The 20,153-nt window shown below is 47.3% G+C and overlaps 1 protein-coding gene across 1 annotated transcript; it reads left to right on the top strand.

Annotated features, from left to right (window-relative positions):
• The first annotated feature begins 1,727 nt into the window (after window positions 1-1,727).
• On the top strand, window positions 1,728-15,020 carry CD2 (CD2 molecule). The gene is made up of 5 exons (XM_064643398.1): window positions 1,728-1,884; window positions 4,693-4,989; window positions 7,326-7,568; window positions 10,858-10,977; window positions 13,026-15,020. The coding sequence occupies exons 1-5, from the start codon at window positions 1,734-1,736 to the stop codon at window positions 13,232-13,234; spliced, it is 1,020 nt and encodes a 339-aa protein (XP_064499468.1). The 5' UTR covers window positions 1,728-1,733; the 3' UTR covers window positions 13,235-15,020.
• The last annotated feature ends 5,133 nt before the right edge of the window (window positions 15,021-20,153 follow it).

Here is a 20,153-nt window from a genome sequence, read left to right as displayed (position 1 = left end):
ATCCTTTTACACCTTGTCCTACTGCCATGGAGCTTTACCTCACTTTTCACGCACACACGTATCTTTCCATTTGTGTTTGATTTGTACCAGTCCCAGTTTCTGCCTGCATCTCCACAGCAGGCAGCTTGTTGTGAGCAGGATGGCACTGAGCAGGCTGTGTGTGCTCAGAGCAGAAGGACAGACCCTGCCCCAGCATGTTCACAATACGAGCATGTGACAAACTGACAACATGCAGGGGGGACACTGGAAGCTGGTGGTGGCTTTGAGGGATGTTTCCCTGAGGAAGAAAGGAGCTGAGCAAAGTGTGGCAGTGGTTTCAGCATGCTGGGGGCCTCCCTCCACTCTGCTTGATGGACACAGCAAAAAAAAAAAAAAAAGAAGAAAACAAAAAAAAAGGCAGGAGAGATTGGTGTTACTGCCTTTTGCCCAAAGTCATTTAAGCACTTGGGCTGGAAGCAGATGTGTCCAAGAGGTCGACACAACCTTCTTAGCTGGGGAGATACCTGGGCATGGCAGCCCCTGCCCTCAGCTTGCTTTTTGCCACAGAGGATGGAGGTCAGGCACAGAAATGTCATCTCATTCCTGTTGTTTCCTCTCTCCTCTTGTGTGTACCTCTGTTGTGCGTTCTTTGTGAGGAAATAATAACAGAAAGAAGGAAGAAAAGCTTGGTTCAGAGGCAGCAATACTGTGACTTTAGTGCACTTTACCTTAGATAAATTTTTCTCCTTTTTTGCAAAAAGAGGTGTTTTTTACCTCATTAGTAGCGGTTAAAAAATGATGAAGCTGAAGAAGAGGAGGTGTCTCACAAGACCTTCCTTTAACTTCAAGGAAGAAGAATGGCATGAATGAACAAGAAAGATTTATCTAATATTGTACCACAGGTGTTCTTCTGTCTTCTTTCTTGGTCTACACCTGTGATAAAAAGCTGAAAGATTTCAGTGGCCACTGTAGCCAGAGGAATTGTGCTGAGGAGGGTAAGATTCAAAATCCTCACCACTCCATCTGTTTCATATTGGAATCAGGAATAAAGATTTTATTATCTTCTCATGTGTTTTTGCACCTAGCTCCCCTGCCTCCTCACGGCTTCTTTCCTCGTGCTCCTTCCCACACCAGCCAGCTTCAGGGATGGTTCATGGCTACATCCAAGGCTGTGTTCTCATCCCCTTCCATGCTCATCCGTCTCTCACAGCTTGCCCAGATGCTGGCCCTGACTGCAGGATGCCTTTGTGGCACTGGCAAGCCCCTCATGGATCAGGTGTTGATGTGAAGCTGATTCCTGATGGTTTCCAAGAGAAGTGTGTCTCCTTTGCAAACGTTGTCCGACAGCCAGCAGGCACCTGGTCCTCACGGGGGGTCCTGGGCTTGCTGTCCCCTTGCTGCTAAGACTACAGGGGAGAAGAAGGATTTCCATCGTTACCCCACCCAAAAACTGCATCCATCTCTTGAGGATGGTGACACGTGGATGCTGGAGCTGAACTCTTTGGGTAATTGCTGAAGAGGACAAGGGCTCAGCTGACCCTCCAGCTGGGTGGGCAAACCTCAGGGGTGTTCCTGCCTTGAATGTACATTTTCTTTGTTGCTACACATTGTCCCCATCCTGACAAAGCCCTCCTTTGAGAGGTATTTCTGCCCCTTTTTTTTTTGTGTGTGTGTGTGTCTGTGCTAGAAACAAGAAGTGCCGGGTGAGAGCTGGAGGAGGGGAGGAGGGCACAAGGGCTGTACTGACACGTCCCATGACTGCTCACAGCAGACAATCCTTTCACCTGCCAGGAGCTGTCATTAGACAAGGAGACAGTGGATTTTTTTTTTTTTTGACCCTGAAAATGAACTTTGGGAGGATTTTCCTAGTCAAGTGCTTGCTGCTTTTATTTTCCAGTGTAAAATGTGAGTTTTTCTTACCCTTTTTTTTCTCTTTTGGGCTAACGTTAAAATTGCATTTTAAGCCATTTACAACTTGGTGGGCTGTTACTGATAAGACACCACTAGTTCCACTTTTCCAGTGAGTGAAGACATCTGAGTTATTGCTATTATTATTTGATTTAATTTTCAGCCGGGGGGAGGGCAGGACCTGAGTTTCATATTCCAGTTATAATAATAAGCTGTAAAGAGTTTTGGTTTTAAGTTAATGAGCCTTAATTTGACACATGTATAATGAGAAATGTCAGCATGCAGTTTTCTTTCTGCCCTCAAGGTAGCTTGTACTACATTAGAGATCCTCTGTTCGCTGTGCATTATCGCATGTAATTTCCTTTTCTTATCGAAGATGCGCAAATCTTTTGAAAGCGTAATTTATATTCTTCCATAAATATTAACAGAGTGATGTATTTCAGTGTCTTCAGTGGAGTTGAGGTCTAAAATGTGAAAACAGCAAGCAAATAAATGTATCTTTTATATATTTTGCACATTATTGTTCTCATTATTTTTTAAAATATTAATCTAAAAACTTAATTAGGGTGTTAACTCATAGATTAGAGAAGGTTATAAGAGATGGAGACAACACAAGCATGCATAACTTTTTTTTTCTCTGTTTCATTCCAATGCAGATTGTATGTATGGCTCTTTAATGCTTTGCTTTTCCTTCAGAACAAAATTAATAGATAAATAAGGATTTTCTTTTTTTTTTTAATGTACATGATCTATGAAACGTTCCCCAGCAGAAATGATGACTATTCCCTTGAATGGAAAACTTGTTTCAAAGACTTACTTCCTTCTCTAAAGCTACTATGGGAACTTCTAACTCTTTCTTGTGATCGTGAGTGAGCTCTGGGCTCTCAGTTCAGATCTTTCTGCCCCTTGGAGCACATTTCAGTTGACATTTTTTTAACAGAAATATTTAATTAGCTAAACAGATTTTTAGTATATGTGTGGGATACTCAGCTTTCCACTAGCAAAACTATGGGGATCAGATAGTTGTGTCTCAGTGGTCTGTTCACAGAGGTGCCATTGAATTATCTTTGAAAACCCAGATTACTTTTTTCCTTTACTTTCAGAGAGAAAATATAAGTAGTCTCTGTTGTGCAAAGAAATCCTGTTACTAGCTCTAAATAGTTGTTCATGACTGAGCAGAAACAAATGTCAGAATTCAAATATTTGGGTATAATCTGCAGTGTCGCCTGTGTGGGTCATAGCTGTTTCCAAGGCTGTTTAGTTGATAGCTCGATTTCAGGATATTTCAGTAGATATGTCAAATACTTTGTAAGAAAGGCAATGCTGAAAGAACAGCCTCTCTTTAGACTGAATTTAGGTGAATGTGCCCAGAAGCACTACAGCATTAATGTTCTTGTTGCAGAGGCACAGCATTTTAGTTCTTTGATTATATCTAATATTGTTGGTTTAATGAAATAGCCGCTGGATTTCAGTTTCCCCTCTGTGGGTCAGTTTGTCATTCTCCTAGATACCAGGAATAAAGCACTGTAATAAAAAATACGCAAAAGCATAGTTTTTCTCTCTGTGGAGAAAAAGTGCTTAAAGTATATAAAATTAGAGCAGAATCAGCTCTTCCTGCTGATTGGCTTCATCCCGTAAATTGAGGAGGAATGAGCATCAGAAAACGAGAAATGAAACAATCCGTGGCCCTGAGTGCACGGTCGGTTGCCGGTGAGCTTATCCCACCTGACACTTGCACGCAGGTTTCTACCTCCTCCTGCAGATTTTCCACCTGCCTCGGGGGTGGGGACAGTACTTGAAATGACCTCCCAACAAATTTTGCACTCTGAAAGCGTGGGGTGGGTCCTGCAAGGGCCATGTGTGAAGCAGCCTGGAGGGGAGAGGGCAGGACGCCTGAGCACGGTCTGAAGGGCCTGTTGTCCCCTCTGGTGTAGACTTTTAGCATCCTTGGCTTTCCTGAATATCCCCTTTGGCAACCCCATGCTCAAGTGCTTCCCAGTCCTTTGGGAAGCTCCTACTCTGAACTGCTCTGGAGAAGGCAGCTGTCAACAAAGGAGACCTGCAAAGAGAAAAGGGTTTTTTTCACCTTTGCTTATCTTGTAATGTTTCCAGCACCCCGTCAGTTCACAGGATGTGAGTGGCTGCTTGTTTCTGCCTGCCTTACTTGCCCCACCAGGGTCGAGTGCTAGGAAAATCAAGTGGATACATTCCAGTGGGGCAGGGTGCCTGGAATGGTTGAGGAGGGGGCACTGCAGTGGGTCTGCCTTCCGTTCAGTGCCTTACACTCACTACTGCTTGACACAGGCCACTGTTGTTATAATTATTGTTATCACTGTTGTTGCTGAACAGATCCTACGTCCAGGGACACTGCTGGTCTGTGTTCTTGCTGCCTGCAGTAATGTTTGCAGTGGTGGGTGCTCTAGGTACCAGCATGTGCCATGTGCAAAACACACCAAAGCGACCTTATTTTCAGGAAGGGTTAAGTTCAGGGTTAAATACATAGGCAGCCATGAATCTTGGCATCCAGAGTCACTCCAAGTAAGTCAGCCAGGGTATAAAAAGTCAGCTTTTGAAAGCTGGACTCCTAGCTTTCTTGCCTCTCAGAATTAAACTGGATGCTGACATTTATCTAGCACCAAGAGGTGCTTTGGAGCAGGGGAAGAAGATGGCAACGGTAATGCAGAGACACTCAGGCAACCTGGGGAGGAGCAAATGACAACCTTTTGGGTGACTGCTGTGGCTGCTGAGCATGGCAGCGAGGGCTGCTGGAGACCACTGATGGGCTGGTTGTGCTTCCCTTCACAGGCTCTGTCGTCAACCGGCTTTACAAGGCAGTGAATGAGACGGCTCTTCTCAACATCACTGCTCCTGGGAGCATATACCATGCCATATGGAAGAGAGATGGACAGAGGCTGGTTCAGCTCAAAGATAATGATGTTAAGTACTTTGTGAACAAGGACCAGTGCAGGTGTAAGATACTCCAAAATGGGACTCTGCAAATACGTCAGGTGGTGAAAGGGGACAGTGGAAATTACACAGTGACTGTTTATGAGCGGGATGGAAAATGGAAGGCAGAAGAAAAGACAAGCTTCTTTGTTCAGGGTGAGTTTTTGCTCTTCCCATACCATTCTCAGCATAGCTGAATAAGATTTGGTCCTTTTTTTTCTCTCCTGCAGCCTTTCCTACTCATTGATTGCCCTCCTTTCTGATATGGGGGCAGGAGGACTTCTGTAAGACATACCTTCCTCCTCCCGCCACTGACAGCTGTCTGCCTCTCTTCTCCCTTCTCCTGCTCTTATAGACGGCCTGAGACCCCTGCCTTCTTTCTGGCTCCCCTGCTTGTCAGCCACCAGATTTCTGCACATGCCCAAGAAAGCAGCTGTGAGCAGATTTGTGTTGAGAGCAGGGTGGGTGTGGTCGGCCCTACTGCAGCACCACCAGTGGTGCTGGGACCCTGGGCTGGGGTAGCACCCTGCGAGGGGGGCTGGGCTCCCAGCAGCATCCCGCTTCCAGAAACCTCATGTAGGCTGCTGTGTTCCCACAAGAGGTTTCTGGAAGCAGGATGCTGTTCAAAGCACAATTAAGCACACACCTGGGGATTTCAGCTGCATAGGCTCAAAGCACGAAGGCAGCCTTTGCTGAATCTTGTCCTTAGGGATCAGAGCAGTAGCAGCCCAAAGTTTTTCAGATGAGCAAGGAAGATGGGGGATGGTTATTCTGCTCCTTTATGGCTGCTGCCACCTCTCCAGGCCTCTAAGCTGTAGGACAGCATGTATTTTTCCCCCAAAAAGAAGATAGTTTTGCTCTGTCCTTCTTCAGCCAGCATGCACACCTTTGCCAACCTCTCAAGTTCCTGGGCACCAGCTGGCACTACAGAAATTATACCCTGATGAGGCAGCAACGACAGCTGGAATGGTTTTAGCAGGGTTTCTGTGCAATGGGAAGCCCTGTGTCTAAGGGGCTGCTGAGCAGTGAGGGTGTCTCATTACTTTGAGAACTATTATTGCAAACAGATTCAGAAAGTCATCAGGGCCTGATGCTGTTTGCTCATGTTTTAAGCCACTGAACTGTCATTGGGGTGTCCTTGTTTCAGGTTAAGGTTAATGTTCCAACCCAGTTGTGTGCTGCATCATTTCCTCTACTATCCAGCAGAACTGTGCAGAGAGGTTGCCTAACGTCTGACACACATTTTTGGAAGTAAAGTCCTGTAGTAACTCTTGGGCGCTGGAGTAATTTGTCAGTGAGGTTACCCCCTTGTTACTAGGGCTGGGCAAACAGTTGTTAAAAAAAAACAAAACACAGTTTCAATGATATCCTAACACAACTCCATCACCAGCACCTGGACTCTAGTGTTTCACACAGGGATGTTCCCCTGAATAACTGGTTACAGTTTGCAGAAGAGGAGTGGACTTAACAGGGAAAGCGTGGCTGCAGATGTCATGTGTAAACCCAAACTGCATGTGCCATGAACAGCCCTCACTGGCTTTAAAATTTATGATCTCCATAACTTACACTGCCTGTAACTAAAGGTGACCCTGGCAGGTTTTTATTTACTTGGTCTAACAGGTGGACTCTGAGATTAGCTCAGTTGATGAGAGCACAGTGCTAACAATGCCAAGGTTGTGAGTGTGATCCCTGTAGGGGCAATTCACTTATGAGTTGGACTTGATGATCCTCGTGGGTCTCTTCCGACTCAGAATATTCTGTGAAATATTTTTCTTTCCAACTGGCTGTCCCTGCCAGTTGCCCCTAGTCGAGAAAAACCCCACAGGCTTTTCTGGCTCTTTCAATGCCACCAGTGATAGAGAAACTGGAACCAAAATGTAACTGGTTGTTTGCAGGGCGTAAGAAAAGACAGAAATCAGTTTTCTCTGTCACAACCTCACTGAGAGCTGAGGTGTCTGTTTTGTGTTTTCCATTCTGGTTTGATGGGCTTTCATGCTGTGGCTGTTGAGCTGGCTGAGTGCTGCTGGTAGTACACAGAGCATCATAAGCAGCTGTTTTTCCTGCTTTAGAGAGAATCTCTCCCGATGGGCACAGGCAGAGCAGGGCCAACTTCATTTTCACCAAGACACGGGGGCTGGAGTTGGAGGGGTCTGTGGCTCTGAGCACCTGCCATCCACTGCCTCCCTGGAATCCCAGCTTCCTCCCTTCACCTGCCTGGCTGGCTGTGAGCCAGGCTGAGACTGAAAGCAGCCCAGCCACAGTGGTGCAGCTCTGCTTTGCTGGGCCAAATATGTAGGCTACTGCACTGCACTTTCTTTATTATGGTCATGCTACTTCTGCAGTAGAGGCCTAATTTGCTCTTCATTCTTCTGTTAGCAGGTTCATTCTCATTATCTGGTTATTTGGGGTTAATTCTCTGTTCTGCTTAATAATGGAGGTTTTCAAAAGGAGAAACCATCTCAGATGTGCCTGTCCCTTCTCTTCTTTTTCAGAGCCTGTCCCTCAGCCAATCCTCAGCACTGAATGCATGAATAAAACTGTATCTGTCAAGTGTGAAGTGGACCACAAGGCTAAAGGTGAAGAATTTACTATAGAACTGACTCAACCTAATGGCAGAAAAATCCAAAAGAATGCAGCCATGTTGGAATTGCAGACACGGCATTCTGGGACATTCAGATGTGCTGTTAAGAACCAAGTCAGTGAAAAAATGGTTGAAAAAGCAATTAAGTGCTCAGGTAAGAGCTTTCTTTTGTCAGAATCTGCTAGGGAGGACCCACACAGCCTGATGCAGTTGCCCATACACGTAGGACTGGTCCAGGTGCCAGGAGCACTGATGGTCCTGGGTACTCGGTACTGGGAGCCTAATGTTGGCACAGTTACTGGGAGCTGATGCTGCTGTGGTAGCCGGGACGTGAGTGAGGTCTGGGGGTTGCAGGAAGAGTGGGACAGGTTTTTCTGGAATCAAGAGCCTCGTGGATGGTAATGAGGTCTCCAGTACCCACTCCAGTGCTGCTCCCACTCGAGGTGAAGTTTTCTGAGTGAAACTTCAGCCTCCCAGACAGATCAGGCTGTCTCAGGGTGAACGAATCAGAGAGAGATCCTTGGTTATCCCATCATTTTCTCCCTCCCCTCCATCACTGCTGACTCTTCTGCCAAAAGCTGCCAGAAGTACCCTAACAGAATTTTTGGTGTCAGCTTCCTGATAGACTTGAGTGGTGTTGACCACCACTAGAGATAGACCGATGAAGAAAGCAGGGAAGTGGGCCTGAAAGTGTGTTAATGACATACAGCAGTCTGCAAAAGGCAGAAAGCACTTTCCTCTTACTTTTTATCCTCCTTTATTCCTTTAAAACTAATGGTGCTTCCCAAAGGTTGACTTCACTCAAGTGGTCCAGAGCCAAAGAGTTGTCTTCAGTGATATAGTATAAAACTACACAAACTACCACAACATAAATTAACAGTTTATTTTTGGAAAATATGGCCTGGGATCTTCTCGTGTGTATATGGAGCCACAACATTGATTTCAGAGGATTTGCTTTTGATTTACATCCTCATAATTGAGAAATCACCTGTGTGTTTTCTCCTCTGCGTAATCATGTCTATGAAGGTGGTGGTTGCCTGCCACATGTGGATGTGGAAGGGTGCTCTCACAAGGGGAAAAATAAGCTGCTTGAACTCTCCAGCTTGGCCTAGAAATCAGGAGAGAAGTTATGGAGAATGTAGCTAAGCTTTGGGGTTGCATGGCTCAGGTGAGGATGGCTCAAGTGTACCATGGTTTCTCTCACTCAGGTGAAGTGTGATCTTTCTATGGTTTTTCTTACTCAGTTGAAGTATCATCTTTCTAAATCACAGGTGCAGCAAAAGAACTGAAGGGATTGCATTTTAAATGGTCAGGGTCATGCTGAAAAATTATTAAATACGCAAAAGAAGTCATTGTGTGATTCATCTCCTCCCCCCAGTAAAAGTTCTGAAAGTTAAGGCAGAAACAAAGGACAAATTATACTGGTAGGACACTGGATGTGGTTCAAAGTTCAGAATTCCAGTGCTTAACTGGGGAAAAGTCCTTGAATTTGCTGGGCTTGGGTTCATCCCACCCAATCTCAAGGGCTTTGCTTGAAGCATTCCCTGGCTCCAGGTTCCTGCTGGAGCTAGTGGAGGGGGGTGGGGGGCAGGCTTGAGAGAGCTGGCTCAGTATTTCCAATATCCATCTATTTCTGCCACAGTGAATCTAGGGAAAGTCCAAATCTGAAGGTCAGCCCATGGTGTGAGGAGGGAGGGAACAAGCCCTAAGGTATATAGGTTTTACTGCTGAGGCTGACTGAAGGGCACAGAGCTGAGGGACGGGGTGGTCTCTGCTCCCCCATGATGCCCTTGCCTCCTGAGAAACCCTCCTGATGTCTAATATAGCTGAACAAGGTGGGTTTTTTGCTGCTGCATGAGCTGCCTGACCTGATGGACTGCACAGTGCTAGCATTGGGAAGGGACGAGAGGTATGAGTGTGTGCTGCTGGATTAGGGCTGTTTACAGCAGGGCAAACTATCCCCAACACCTTGTCTTAATGAGGAAATGCTGGCAGAAGCCGGCTATGCCAAGGAACAAGCCAGGCAAGAACAGGCCCACCTGTACTGCTGGTATAGGCAGACGTTAGCCATCAGCTAGATAACATAGATTTCACTCCTTCTCACCCTTGAAAAATGCTCTTCTTTCACAAGGTGAGTTGGGTGGGAGAGTTTGTTTTTTCTCACATTATTAACAGGGAAATGAAAGGTTTGCCACACTGATCTTTAAGGTACAAATATGGCATTTCTCAGACACCAAAAAACCTCTCAACCCAGTTAGCACTACCCTCCCCCCTCAAACTAAAAACCCCTCAAGCCTTTCTGTGTGGTGGCAGGAGTCTGCCAGATCCATAGTGGATTAAAAATCCCTCACCTTGCAGTTAAACCTCTTTCCAACCCTGCTATCCTCTCTGAACACTTGGCCCTGCAATTAAAGCCAATCACCCTGAATTTTGACTTCTAGCAAGCAAGGCATGCTTCAGGTGGGTTTCAGCTCAGCTAACTTTTCATACAAGTGTATAAAAAGTGTATGAAAAGTGTATGAAAATATGTGAATCTGCCTGGGCTCCTCTTACAGTCAGCTGGGAGAAACAGGCACAGAAAGGGCAAAATACACCTCGGTGTCTTTTGCAGCTAAAACAGGTGAGAATAACCACATCCCTGAGGGTACTCATCTTTTTTTTTTCTCCACTGGGGCAGCCCAGGCTGATGGTGATCTTTATAGTGCAGACATCTCAGATTTGTGTCCTTGCTCTTTGCTCTCCATGTGCACGCCCACTGAATGATAAAGGTGGTACCAGTGGTGGTCTCCCCTTTGGTGCTTTGTGCCCTAATAAGCCAAGGAAGGTGCACTTCTGCTGGGTTCAGCTCCATGGCACCTGTGCTCCAGTGTTATCACTGAATGCCAGGAGGACAGCCCGAGCAGGAGGTGGTGAAGGAAGGCCAGCATCCAGCAAACCTTCTGTGGTGAAGGAACAGGAAGACTCATATAAATTTTTGCATACAGGCAAACCAAACTCTCGTTTTGAGTCTGTGATGTATTTGGTTATGTTCTTTTCCTTTTTACTGTTTTTTTTTTTTTTTTTTTAATTTGTGTACAGCCAAAAATTGAAGAGGAAGTACCAAAATACTGTGAAAGCAAGCTAGTCTCAGTGTTTCCAGCTCAGTAGAAAGTACTTAAGAAGTTTATTTTTGTTGAGTACTGCCTGGATGCTCATTGTCCGTAAATGGGTCCATTGCTAGCAAGAACCAGGCATTTGTGGTAATTTAAATAAGATGAGCTGGCACACATGAATGCTCTGGTTTCAATTTTCTGCAGGACTCGAATCCATTATGGAGCAATCAAAATTCTCCAGAAAAGGCATGCTCTGCCTTTACAGTCAATGGAAGAAAATACAGAATTCTAAGTAGATGTTGTGCAAGTTATTTCCTTCCATCTAACATCCTCTTTCATCCTCTTAACTAGGCAAGCTGGACCTTTATCTCATCTTAAGCATAGCGGGCGGTGCACTCGTTTTTGTCATCTTTGTGATTTGGCTTATTTATTGTATCAGGAGGAGGAAAGCAAAAAGGCGTGAAGGTGATGGTAAGTGTTTAAGGGGCTTTATGTTGCTACCCAGACACCTAAAATCCTAGAGCTTCCCGCTGAACTTTCCTGTGGTCAGGAGTGTGCTCTCTGCCTTGTCATGAGCAACAACCTGATTTTAGCATATGGTGAATCTGAGCAGATCAGCTGGCATTGCCAGTCTCATTTTATGATAAATGCCTTGAACAAAGGACTTCTTGTTCTCAAGCCCTTTTGTTTATTTGTGGGGGAAGAATTGCTCCTCTAAAACTTGGCCAAGGTCACCAGTCAGGAGCATCCATGGGGCTAAAATATACACTTAGATAGTCTGTCAGCAGATTTTTTTTTCGTTAAATTTATGTGGTATAAAATTCAGATCCTTAACAACATTAGTAACATGCAGAAATAGTCTAGATAGTGAGCAGGGGCAAGAAGGGCTCAGCTTTTCTATGTGTTTCCTCAGGCATCTCACAGCACTTTTTCCCCTCTGCAAACAATGTCCTTGGAGGCCTGTCAACACTGGAGGTCCAACTTGGGGCACTTTTAAAGTGTTGAAGTTTTCAGAGTGTGCAGAGGTCTCATCTGTTGTCCAAAATTCATGCCTCTTTCAGACCACAGGAAATACTCTGCCAGAGTCCTCTCTGAGAGTGGGCTCTCAGACTTGACAGACAGGTTGCTTTGAATTACACACAGCCTGGGCATTACTGCTGGTTTGGGTAGGCAGAGGACACTGGGCTCCTGCTCAGGAAGAGTCATCTGGCCTACCTGGAGGCAACAGCAGGCTACAGCCAGGTTGCCCTGGCAGAGGCTGTTTGAAGGCTTTTTTCTGAGTTCTTCCCTCACACACTGTGTGAGGCTTCCTGTGTGGTCTCAAAAAAAAGCTAGTCTCTGTGTCAGTCAGTTCTTGAGTTACAAAATGGGAGTAGAAGCTGCTCTGTACACCACAGCAGCCTTTGTCAAGATAAAGAGGGCAATTCCTGAAGGCAACCTCAGCTGTACCTCAAAGATGCCAATGGTCAGGCTGACAACAAGGGTGAGCATGATCAGTCCCATGGCTGAGGTGAGAGCAACCTCACCACACCTGAGCACAGGTAACTTTCCATGGCTCTCCTGCTTTCCCTAAAGCTATGACTGTGAAGAACAGGCAAGTGCTTTCCTATTTTCTGAGAGAGCTCACAGCAGTGCAAGCACAGGATGTTGTCTCAGAAGTTTTGCTATACCTTGTGAGTGCAATGCTGGTGTGAGCTCAGCCATCTGAGTGTTATTTTACATTATAGCTGTTCCCATTTGAGTGGTATAGATTACTCCTTCAGTTGTGCAGTGACACCATATCCTCAATTCTTGGGTCTGGATTCAGCAAGAATTAAGAAAACGAGTCTGGGAAAACGAGAACTAATGTAAGAGGGTGACTAGCCTCTTTGAAACACATCTAGAAAAATGAGAACTATTGTAAGAGGGTGACCAGCCTCTTTGAAACAGTTTGGTGGTGCTTAAGGCCAACTCAGCCTCCCAAGAGGTAAATCCCTCAATCCCTAAATTAAGCTAAGTGACATTTCAGAATGATGAGTCAGTGATCAGAAGTCAGCTGGCATGAATTTACTTCTTCTGTATGTGAGAAAATTGATGCTGGGAAAAGGGATCTCTGGCTTCCAGGTGTCTGGAAATCCCAGCATGGATAATGGCAGGGCAGAGTGCTTTGATGTTGCTTCCTGGTGTTACATCTCACTTTCCCTTCAGTAGCCTCCAAAAGAGGACAGAGCAGCTCAGGCTATCGATGACCACTGGGGTCTCCCTGACAAAGTTGATTCCCGCAATGGACAGGGCAGAGCTGCCCCAAATGCTCCAGGTACCTTGATCTCCGCCAGGCAGATTAAAAAAAAAGCTTCCACGTTGTCCCGAGATGGGCAGGGAGAGGTGATTTTTCTTGTTCACTGGGATAGCAGGAACACCTTTGAGAGCGGCAGGTTAAGATCGACACTTGGCCTTTTCCTGCTTGGGGCCAAGGACATTTCCCTGGCTGTTTGACTTCTTAGCGTGTGCCTGAGCGCGGGGTCCTTCTGTCGTTGCAGATGAGCAGCGGATGATGCAGACCCTGCCGGCGGAGTGTGACAGGGCGATGCGGGAGCTGCCCCCGACGCCCTACGCTCCCACCCCGAAGCAGGTGCGGGTGCAGCAGCGGCCGCTGCCGCAGCCCCAGGGGCAGCAGCAGCCACAGCCCCCGCGGCCCCGGCCCCGCACTCAGCCCCGGACTCCGAACCACCCGAAAGAAAGACCTTAAACGTGCATCCCGGGAGGAGGGATGGTCGTCTCTCTGCTCCGCCGTTCACCGGGGAAAGGAAGTTTCCAAAAGGCGGGAGCGCCTCCCGCCCAGCCTTGCGTAATGCTCAGCTATGAAACAACAGCTTTTGTTGCAGAAAATTAGAGAGAGAGAGAGAGCATCAAATGGAGATGAAGAGACCCGGTGGAGGAGATTCAAGGTGATGGGCATTCATCCCTGTGGCCATTTTTCTTCATGTGTCTCCATGTTAGGGTATGGAGCATTGAGCCTTGAAGCCTGTGTCTTTCCGTGGTTCACTTGTTTTTACCGCACTTTGTTGTCTTTGTGCCTTTTGGGTGATTGATACCAAGAAGAAGCGAAAGCTCTTCTTGATAAAAATGGACCCATGGATCTTACAGGGTTTTGTCATGTATATTCCTCCTGCCACTCATTAGGACAGCTCTCTGGCTTCAGCATCAAATGCAAATATATGACCTCCTGGACCAAAAAATAGCTGTCTGTAATTAAATGCTTGCCTGAAGTTGAAAGAATCAGTGTCATCCAATGCAGAGAAGAAAACACTGAAAGGACATATGAGAGCCTTGAAGCACCTGCGTGGGAAAAACACAAGTGGGAAAGGAATGAGCTTTTCCCTTTCTCCACTGTGTTTAGAACAAGAAACCATGGGCTTAAACTGCAGCAAGGGAGAGTTAGGTCAGGATATTTTTTTTCTAGATGAAACACTGAAATAGCGTTTCCTCTGGGAGAGGATCTCCAGCACTGGGGGTTTCAAAGGGTGGATGAGACAACTGTCTGTGAGGCATCCTCGTCCTGCTGAGGGCCAGGAGAACATGCTACAATGCCCTTCCAATGACTGTTTCAGCTCAGTTTTCTGTGACTTGTTGGCAAATAAAACAAACCTTTATTCTCAGCATGCCTGTTTAGCTATCCAGACATTTTTTTTTCCTCCTAGAAGAGTTCTGGTACCTGTTGGCTCATGAAACAAGCATTATGAACTGTCAAGCAGTCTGATCACTGGTGGCATTGTCTGAATTCTCATGGCTTTCTGTCACAGGTCCTCCTGCTCAGGGTGAAGAGACTGTTTTTCTTCATTTTGCTGAGAAACACCTCACATACAACAAGGTGATGACAGAGAGCTGCTGAGAGACCTCCCTCTCAAAGGGAGAGGCTGAACTATGGTAGCTGTATCACCCTCTGTGTGCTGGACACTGCTCACTCCTCTGGTCCTTGGGGATGTTCATAAACCTTCTCTACAGCTGAGGGGCCAAGAGAGGACAGGCCTTTTTCAGAGCAAGGATTGAATGGGTACACTGGCCCATCTGGTGTAAGAGGCAGCGCAGGTGAAGGAGGAGAGAGCTGTGAGAGACAGAGTATGAGACATCCAGCTAGTTTGTTGGTGTCAGGCAGAAGAACACATAATACTTCTTGCAGGCTTGACTATCCTACACATTCCAGCGGAGATAAACCAGCCATCCTTTGTTTCTGCTCAGAAATCTGACTGGTATACCCTTCTGGTATAAGGGAAGGGAAGTACCTTGTCAGGAGAAGGAGGTCACTGCCTCTTCCAGAACTCAGTCACTTCTCTTGAACTCTGACACTGGACACAGCCCTGGGAGTGTTACTTGCTCTTGCCTTCCTGCAGCTTGTTTTAGGGCTTTCACTTGTTAAAGTTGCACTTGGTAAACATTTCATGGTTTATTTTGTAACATACCATACTCTATATCCCTGCAGCGAATAAATAAAGACTGGTGGAGAGGATCTTAGTCCACACCTGTGCTGGTTGGTACTTTAGTATCTGTCATCTCACTTTGACACAAAGGAGGCAACAAAACCGTTTTGGTCCCTGAGCCACAGAATCCTGGTTGCAGGAGGTTTCACATCATCCCTGGGAGGTACTGGCTGCCACCTGAGTGTGGGACCCTCCTCTGCCTGGGGCTGGTGGGGTGACACCAGCACAGCTCCTTGTGGGGGAGCACCAGCATGTGCCTGAGGTGATGTCAGGGTGACTCTGGCCCAGCACAAAGCTGTGCTTGATTTTCCAGCAAGGAACTGCAGCACAAAACTAAGTCATGCCCAGGGTGGGAATGGGAGGCAAGAAGCTTTTCCACTGTAAGTCACAAACTGGGTCTAAACCTGCCTTGAGACAACCCTATGAACTGTGGAAACCTCTATTGTCTCAGCTTAAGACACGGGAGGGCTGAGCACACCCAAGAGCTGCCCTTGGCTCACCTCCCTGGGGAGCAGGGCTGCCAGTGGGCACCCTGAGTACAGGGCAGGACAGAGGCCACAGCAGTGGGCATGAGTGAAGTGTGGAGGGGTGTGTCTTAATGCTGCCCTCCACCCTGTTGCTGTAACCAGCCTCAGCCAACTCATTGAGGGCTCTTCTGGGTTATGGGACTTTTTTTCAGCTGAATGTTTCCATCTTACATGCCAAGAGGCTCAAAGCTAAACAAAGAAGAGCTGAATTTACACCAAAACACAGTCCTTGTCAGGCAAGAAAGTGCTATGAGCACAGAGTATGCCTGTGCAATGGAAAACTCACCAGGGCAATACTTATTTTTGATGGATGCCTTTTTCTTTGATAGCCACCATTGTTTTTGTGATGCCTCATATTTGTTCCTGACCTGCTGCAGCGGGTGAGACTTGTACAGTGTGAATTCCACTTGGTGCACCCTTGATAAGTCAGCAATTTTTCTGAAATGCGTGTCATGGAGCATTCAAATCTCAGGTTTTATGCTGTAGAGGATGTTTCAGTTCTGGAAAATTAGCTGACATTGGGACCTAAGAAATAACAGGAAGTGCTTGGCTCTGGTGGTGCTTGCTGTAGCATTTCTTGGTTCTTCTTTCGTAGATGCATCCACAAGTGAGTCACAGGAGGTGAGGAGTTTTTTCCCATTCTCTTAAGGGGGATGAGATAAGATGACTGACATGCTGGGCTTGTCCTTATCCATGTGCTGCCTCATCCTCCCTGTTCAGAGAGATGCAGTTCATGCTGCCTGGGTATTAGCAGGGGACAGTTTTGCTTGGTGGTGTGCTGCAGAGCCAGCGCTGAAGAAATGGGAGGGAAGTGCAGCCCCGTGCCCAAAGCAGGTCTGTAGTCGTGCTGTGGTTCTGCAGTGCTCACCAGATGGGCAGGCTGAGCAGGCACACACAAAAAAATTGTTGGTTCTGTAGAAGATACAAATCTTCTACCCCAGTGTTAGTCCACGTGGTATCAGCAGCACTTGCTGCCCAAACTTGGCCTTTCTAGTAAAGCAGACAAGACCTGCTTGTGTGTCAGTTGGGTATTAGCCTGTCCAGGCTGAACTAAAATAAAACTCTGAGCCAGTCAAAGGTCAAGAAGGAAACCATGGCTAGTACATATGTCTTTTTTGGGATGTTTGCTGAAATTATGCTATGGGGAAAAGACACTGACTTGCAGTCCTGGAATGTGTCTTTCCATGCAGAGCTCTCATCTGAACTGGGATTTACCCTTTGGGCAGGGGCATGCATTGCATGCCTTGCTGGGCCTCCTGCTTCCCCCTCCCTTTTTAATCTGAGGACCAACTGCCTTGTTCTCACCTCCTGTTACCCTTCCCCAGGCAGCACCGTTGCAGCAATACTGTCTGTTCTAGCTTTCCTTTCCTACAAAACACCCACTCTGAGCAGTTTATTTTTCCTCTTCAAACAACACCTCAGGACTCCACCTATGCACATGTCAGCCTAAGGGAGGAGAGGGGACTTCCAAGGTGCCCTCATGGCTTCAAAGCATGATCATGATCATGCCTCGTGATTGTGCCTACCCCAAGAAGCCCTGCTTCAGGTTGCTTTGCTGTTGGCAGCCTTTGCCAGCGCTGTCAGTGATCCCTGGCTCTGACAGAGGTACTACACCTCTTTGCTGCCTTCTGGCATGGGGAGTGCACAGCTGATGCCAGCTCCCCCTTCTTTGAGTCTCTCTGGGCATGTGATGAGCACCATCGGCCCAGAGCCCACAGTGCTGGCAGGCCCTGCTCTCCCTCCCTGGCCTCTGCATCACCAGAGTGATCTACCAGTTGACACCTGCAGAGGGAAGGAGAAAGCAAAGACTAGGGCAGACAAATGACTGAGGGGAGGTTTATCCTGCCCACCTGGTGTCAGCAGCACTGAGGAGCCGCTGCCTGACCCGCCTTTGGTGTGGGTGACATTGTTCGACAGTTTCTGCCTTCGGTGTATCCGAAATGTAGTTTTGAGATAACAGGAAGAGATAACCCCACAACAGAGATGCTCATTGGTTGCATTTCCCACACGCTTTCTATGCCCACACAATAACAGCAGGCAAGTGTTTCGGGCTGCTGCCTGGCCTCCCACACAAATACCTGCTTTCCTTCCCAGTCCTTTCCCGTGGCGTGGGGCAGGCGAGCGAGCACGGTGCAAAGCAGAGGGGTGTGAGTAGAGATGTGCTGGGCATGGCCACTGCAAACCCCTGCAGGGACACAGCTCTGAAACAAACCTGCCTGCAGGCATCCCAAAACAGCATTCCTGTGCTTGGCACTCCCTGGCTGAACACCAGTGTATGCATGTTTCATGAAAGAAAAGCTGGAGACCAGGGCGCCCTTCCATAGGAACTTGTTGGCAAACAAGAACTCCCTTATTTCATTCCCACTCTTCACAGGAAAGCTCATTTTGTCTTTAACAGAAGAAGAGGGGGTTTTCTAACTCCAGTTGCTAACAGCAGCAGTCCTGGACGTTTCATCCTGTGGCTCTTCAGGGGCCAGTCGTCCTAATGCACCAGCCTTACCACCTGTGAAGAGTGGGAATGAAATAAGGGAGTGAAACATGCATGCACCTCAAGTGCTTCCATGATGGGCTCTTCCCAAAGCCTTTTTCAGCCCACTCCCCATTTGGCTGGGTGCCCCAGAGGCCCCTTGTGTTTGTTGGCAGGTTTTCTGGAGGATCCTACTGGGAAGAAACTCACTAAGCTCCTGCCCTAGAAAGAAACTCTGTGCCAGGGTACTGGGGGCCTGCCCTGCTCTGCCCCTGCTCTGTTCTTACTCCTGATCCCTCATCTCACAATGATGGTGTGTCTTGCCTGTCCCTTGGTGGCTCGCCCTGCCCTGGCAAGTGGGAGAGCAAGGGATGGTCTGTAGGCCTGGGATGCTCCTGTGATGCTCTTGTTAATATTCCTGCTGGGAGTGGGATGCTGATTTCTCCACTTGTATGAGAAGGGAGTACTTGTATGTTTATGCTGGCACTGCTGTTTTCTTCCATCTCTGCTTTTCTGGAGGTTTTACAGCTGTTATAGGCACCACCTGAGGGAGCTGTGTCTCCGAGAATGGCTGTGCACAAACGGTAAGGGAGACTGCAAGGCCGGTGTGCTGCAGACACACCAGTCACCGTAGCAGCCAAACCTTCCGTTTCAGTTGGCTTCGGTGATTTCAGTAGCCAGGGCCATCGTGAGTGAATGGCAGAATGAGGACGTGGATCCTACCCTAAAAGGGAAGAGCCTGTACCTCAAACCCAAAGCTCAGCCAGCAAAACCTCTGAAACCCTTTTGCTGAGCTTACGGTTTCTATAGACTCTGTTTTTCTTTTAGCCATTTGTAAAAAGACAGGCTTAGCCTAAAGCTAGCCACTGCAAAAGAGGAACTGGGTAACATGGAGTTTTTTAAAGAAGCGCTGTCGGGAAGGAAACTTGTCTGCACAGCAAGTGAACCTGTAGGAGCCTTTAGGCCTTGCAGTGGAAATTAAATACTGACTATTGGAGGAGTTACTAGGAATCCAAGGTTTTCCAAAGGGAAGTCTGCTTAATAAGGGAAAAGGGGTGGAAATAAATGGTGTCCCCACCCTTTTCCTTTATCAGACATCTCATCTTGCCTAGAAATTTAGGCCACATATGGGCTGCCTAGTCTGATGCTGCTGAGAACAGCAAATATGTCCCTGACTGCTGCTGCCAAACTACACTCTCTTATCAGGTTAGTTCTTGTCCATCCCACCACTCTTCTGTGGCATCCCTGTACCACAGGTACAGCTTATCTGGCATATTCTAGGGAAAAGAGGCTGGATATATTATGTGTCTGAATATCAAATGTTACCTGCAGTAGACATCTCTGTTGATATTGGCAGCATCACATCAGGAAAACTGGATTTCTCTTACACTGGAAAACCACTAAATTGCATCTCTGAAGAGCCACAGGCGCCAGGGTTAGAGGGCATGTCAACATGTGAGGAGAGACAACTGTAAAAGAAGCAGCTGTGAATCTCCTTTGTCTCAAAGCATCTGTGCCAGAGAAGAACATCTGTGACAGAGCACCTTAGGCAAATGCAGGCATGATATCTTATCTGGAGATGAAAAAGTGCACCACTACTGGCGGGCACCAAAGCAGCTGTCTCAACTGACTCAACATATGTACACACATGTTAAGCAGCGAGAACTGCTGGCCCTCTCCTTCTCCTGGAGTTTTAAAGGGCATGAGCTGCTGAAGGAAATAGTATAGAAGAATGGTTTACAGGCCTAGATTGACCAGAAGGGAAGCAAAAGCTCTGCTTCTCCAAGGTATAAAAGGAAGATGCTTCATCCTTTTGGGAAAAAAACCCCTCCTGTAGGAAGGTGGGATGAAAGAAATGACATAGGTGATACTTCACTGTGGGACAGGTGAGGCTTAGCCCAGCTCTGCAGAATGCATTGCAGGCACTGACCCTCTGTGGGCCGAGCCTGGGGACGAGCACAGCTGTCTGAGCCTGGAGCACTTGGCTCATCTCCAGTGTGGGACGGCTGCTCCCCGCCTTGTCCCAGCTCCGAGTGTCCCGTGGGCGCGTGAAGAGCGAGCGGACGGTCTCATGGGGCAGTCGCGCCTTGGAAGCAGGAACTTGTCTGCAGATGGTGTGGCAGCCAGCCAGGAACCCAGGCCATGGATCTCTGCCATGGGTCTCTCACCAGCTTTGGCAAGAGCTACCATCACTTT

This window comes from Pseudopipra pipra, chromosome 2, assembly GCF_036250125.1.
Source record: "Pseudopipra pipra isolate bDixPip1 chromosome 2, bDixPip1.hap1, whole genome shotgun sequence".
Classification (NCBI taxonomy): Eukaryota; Metazoa; Chordata; class Aves; order Passeriformes; family Pipridae; genus Pseudopipra; species Pseudopipra pipra.
Note: the sequence above shows the minus strand (reverse complement) of the source record. Positions and strands in the feature narration are given on the sequence as shown.

Bases quoted from the DNA above. Each gene is read 5' to 3' on its own strand.
- CD2 (XM_064643398.1), top strand. From the start codon at position 1,734: ATGACTGCTCACAGCAGACAATCCTTTCACCTGCCAGGAGCTGTCATT. The intron at 4,990-7,325 runs GTGAGTTTTTGC...CTTCTTTTTCAG, and splicing joins GACAAGCTTCTTTGTTCAGG to AGCCTGTCCCTCAGCCAATC. The intron at 7,569-10,857 runs GTAAGAGCTTTC...CCTCTTAACTAG, and splicing joins AAAAGCAATTAAGTGCTCAG to GCAAGCTGGACCTTTATCTC.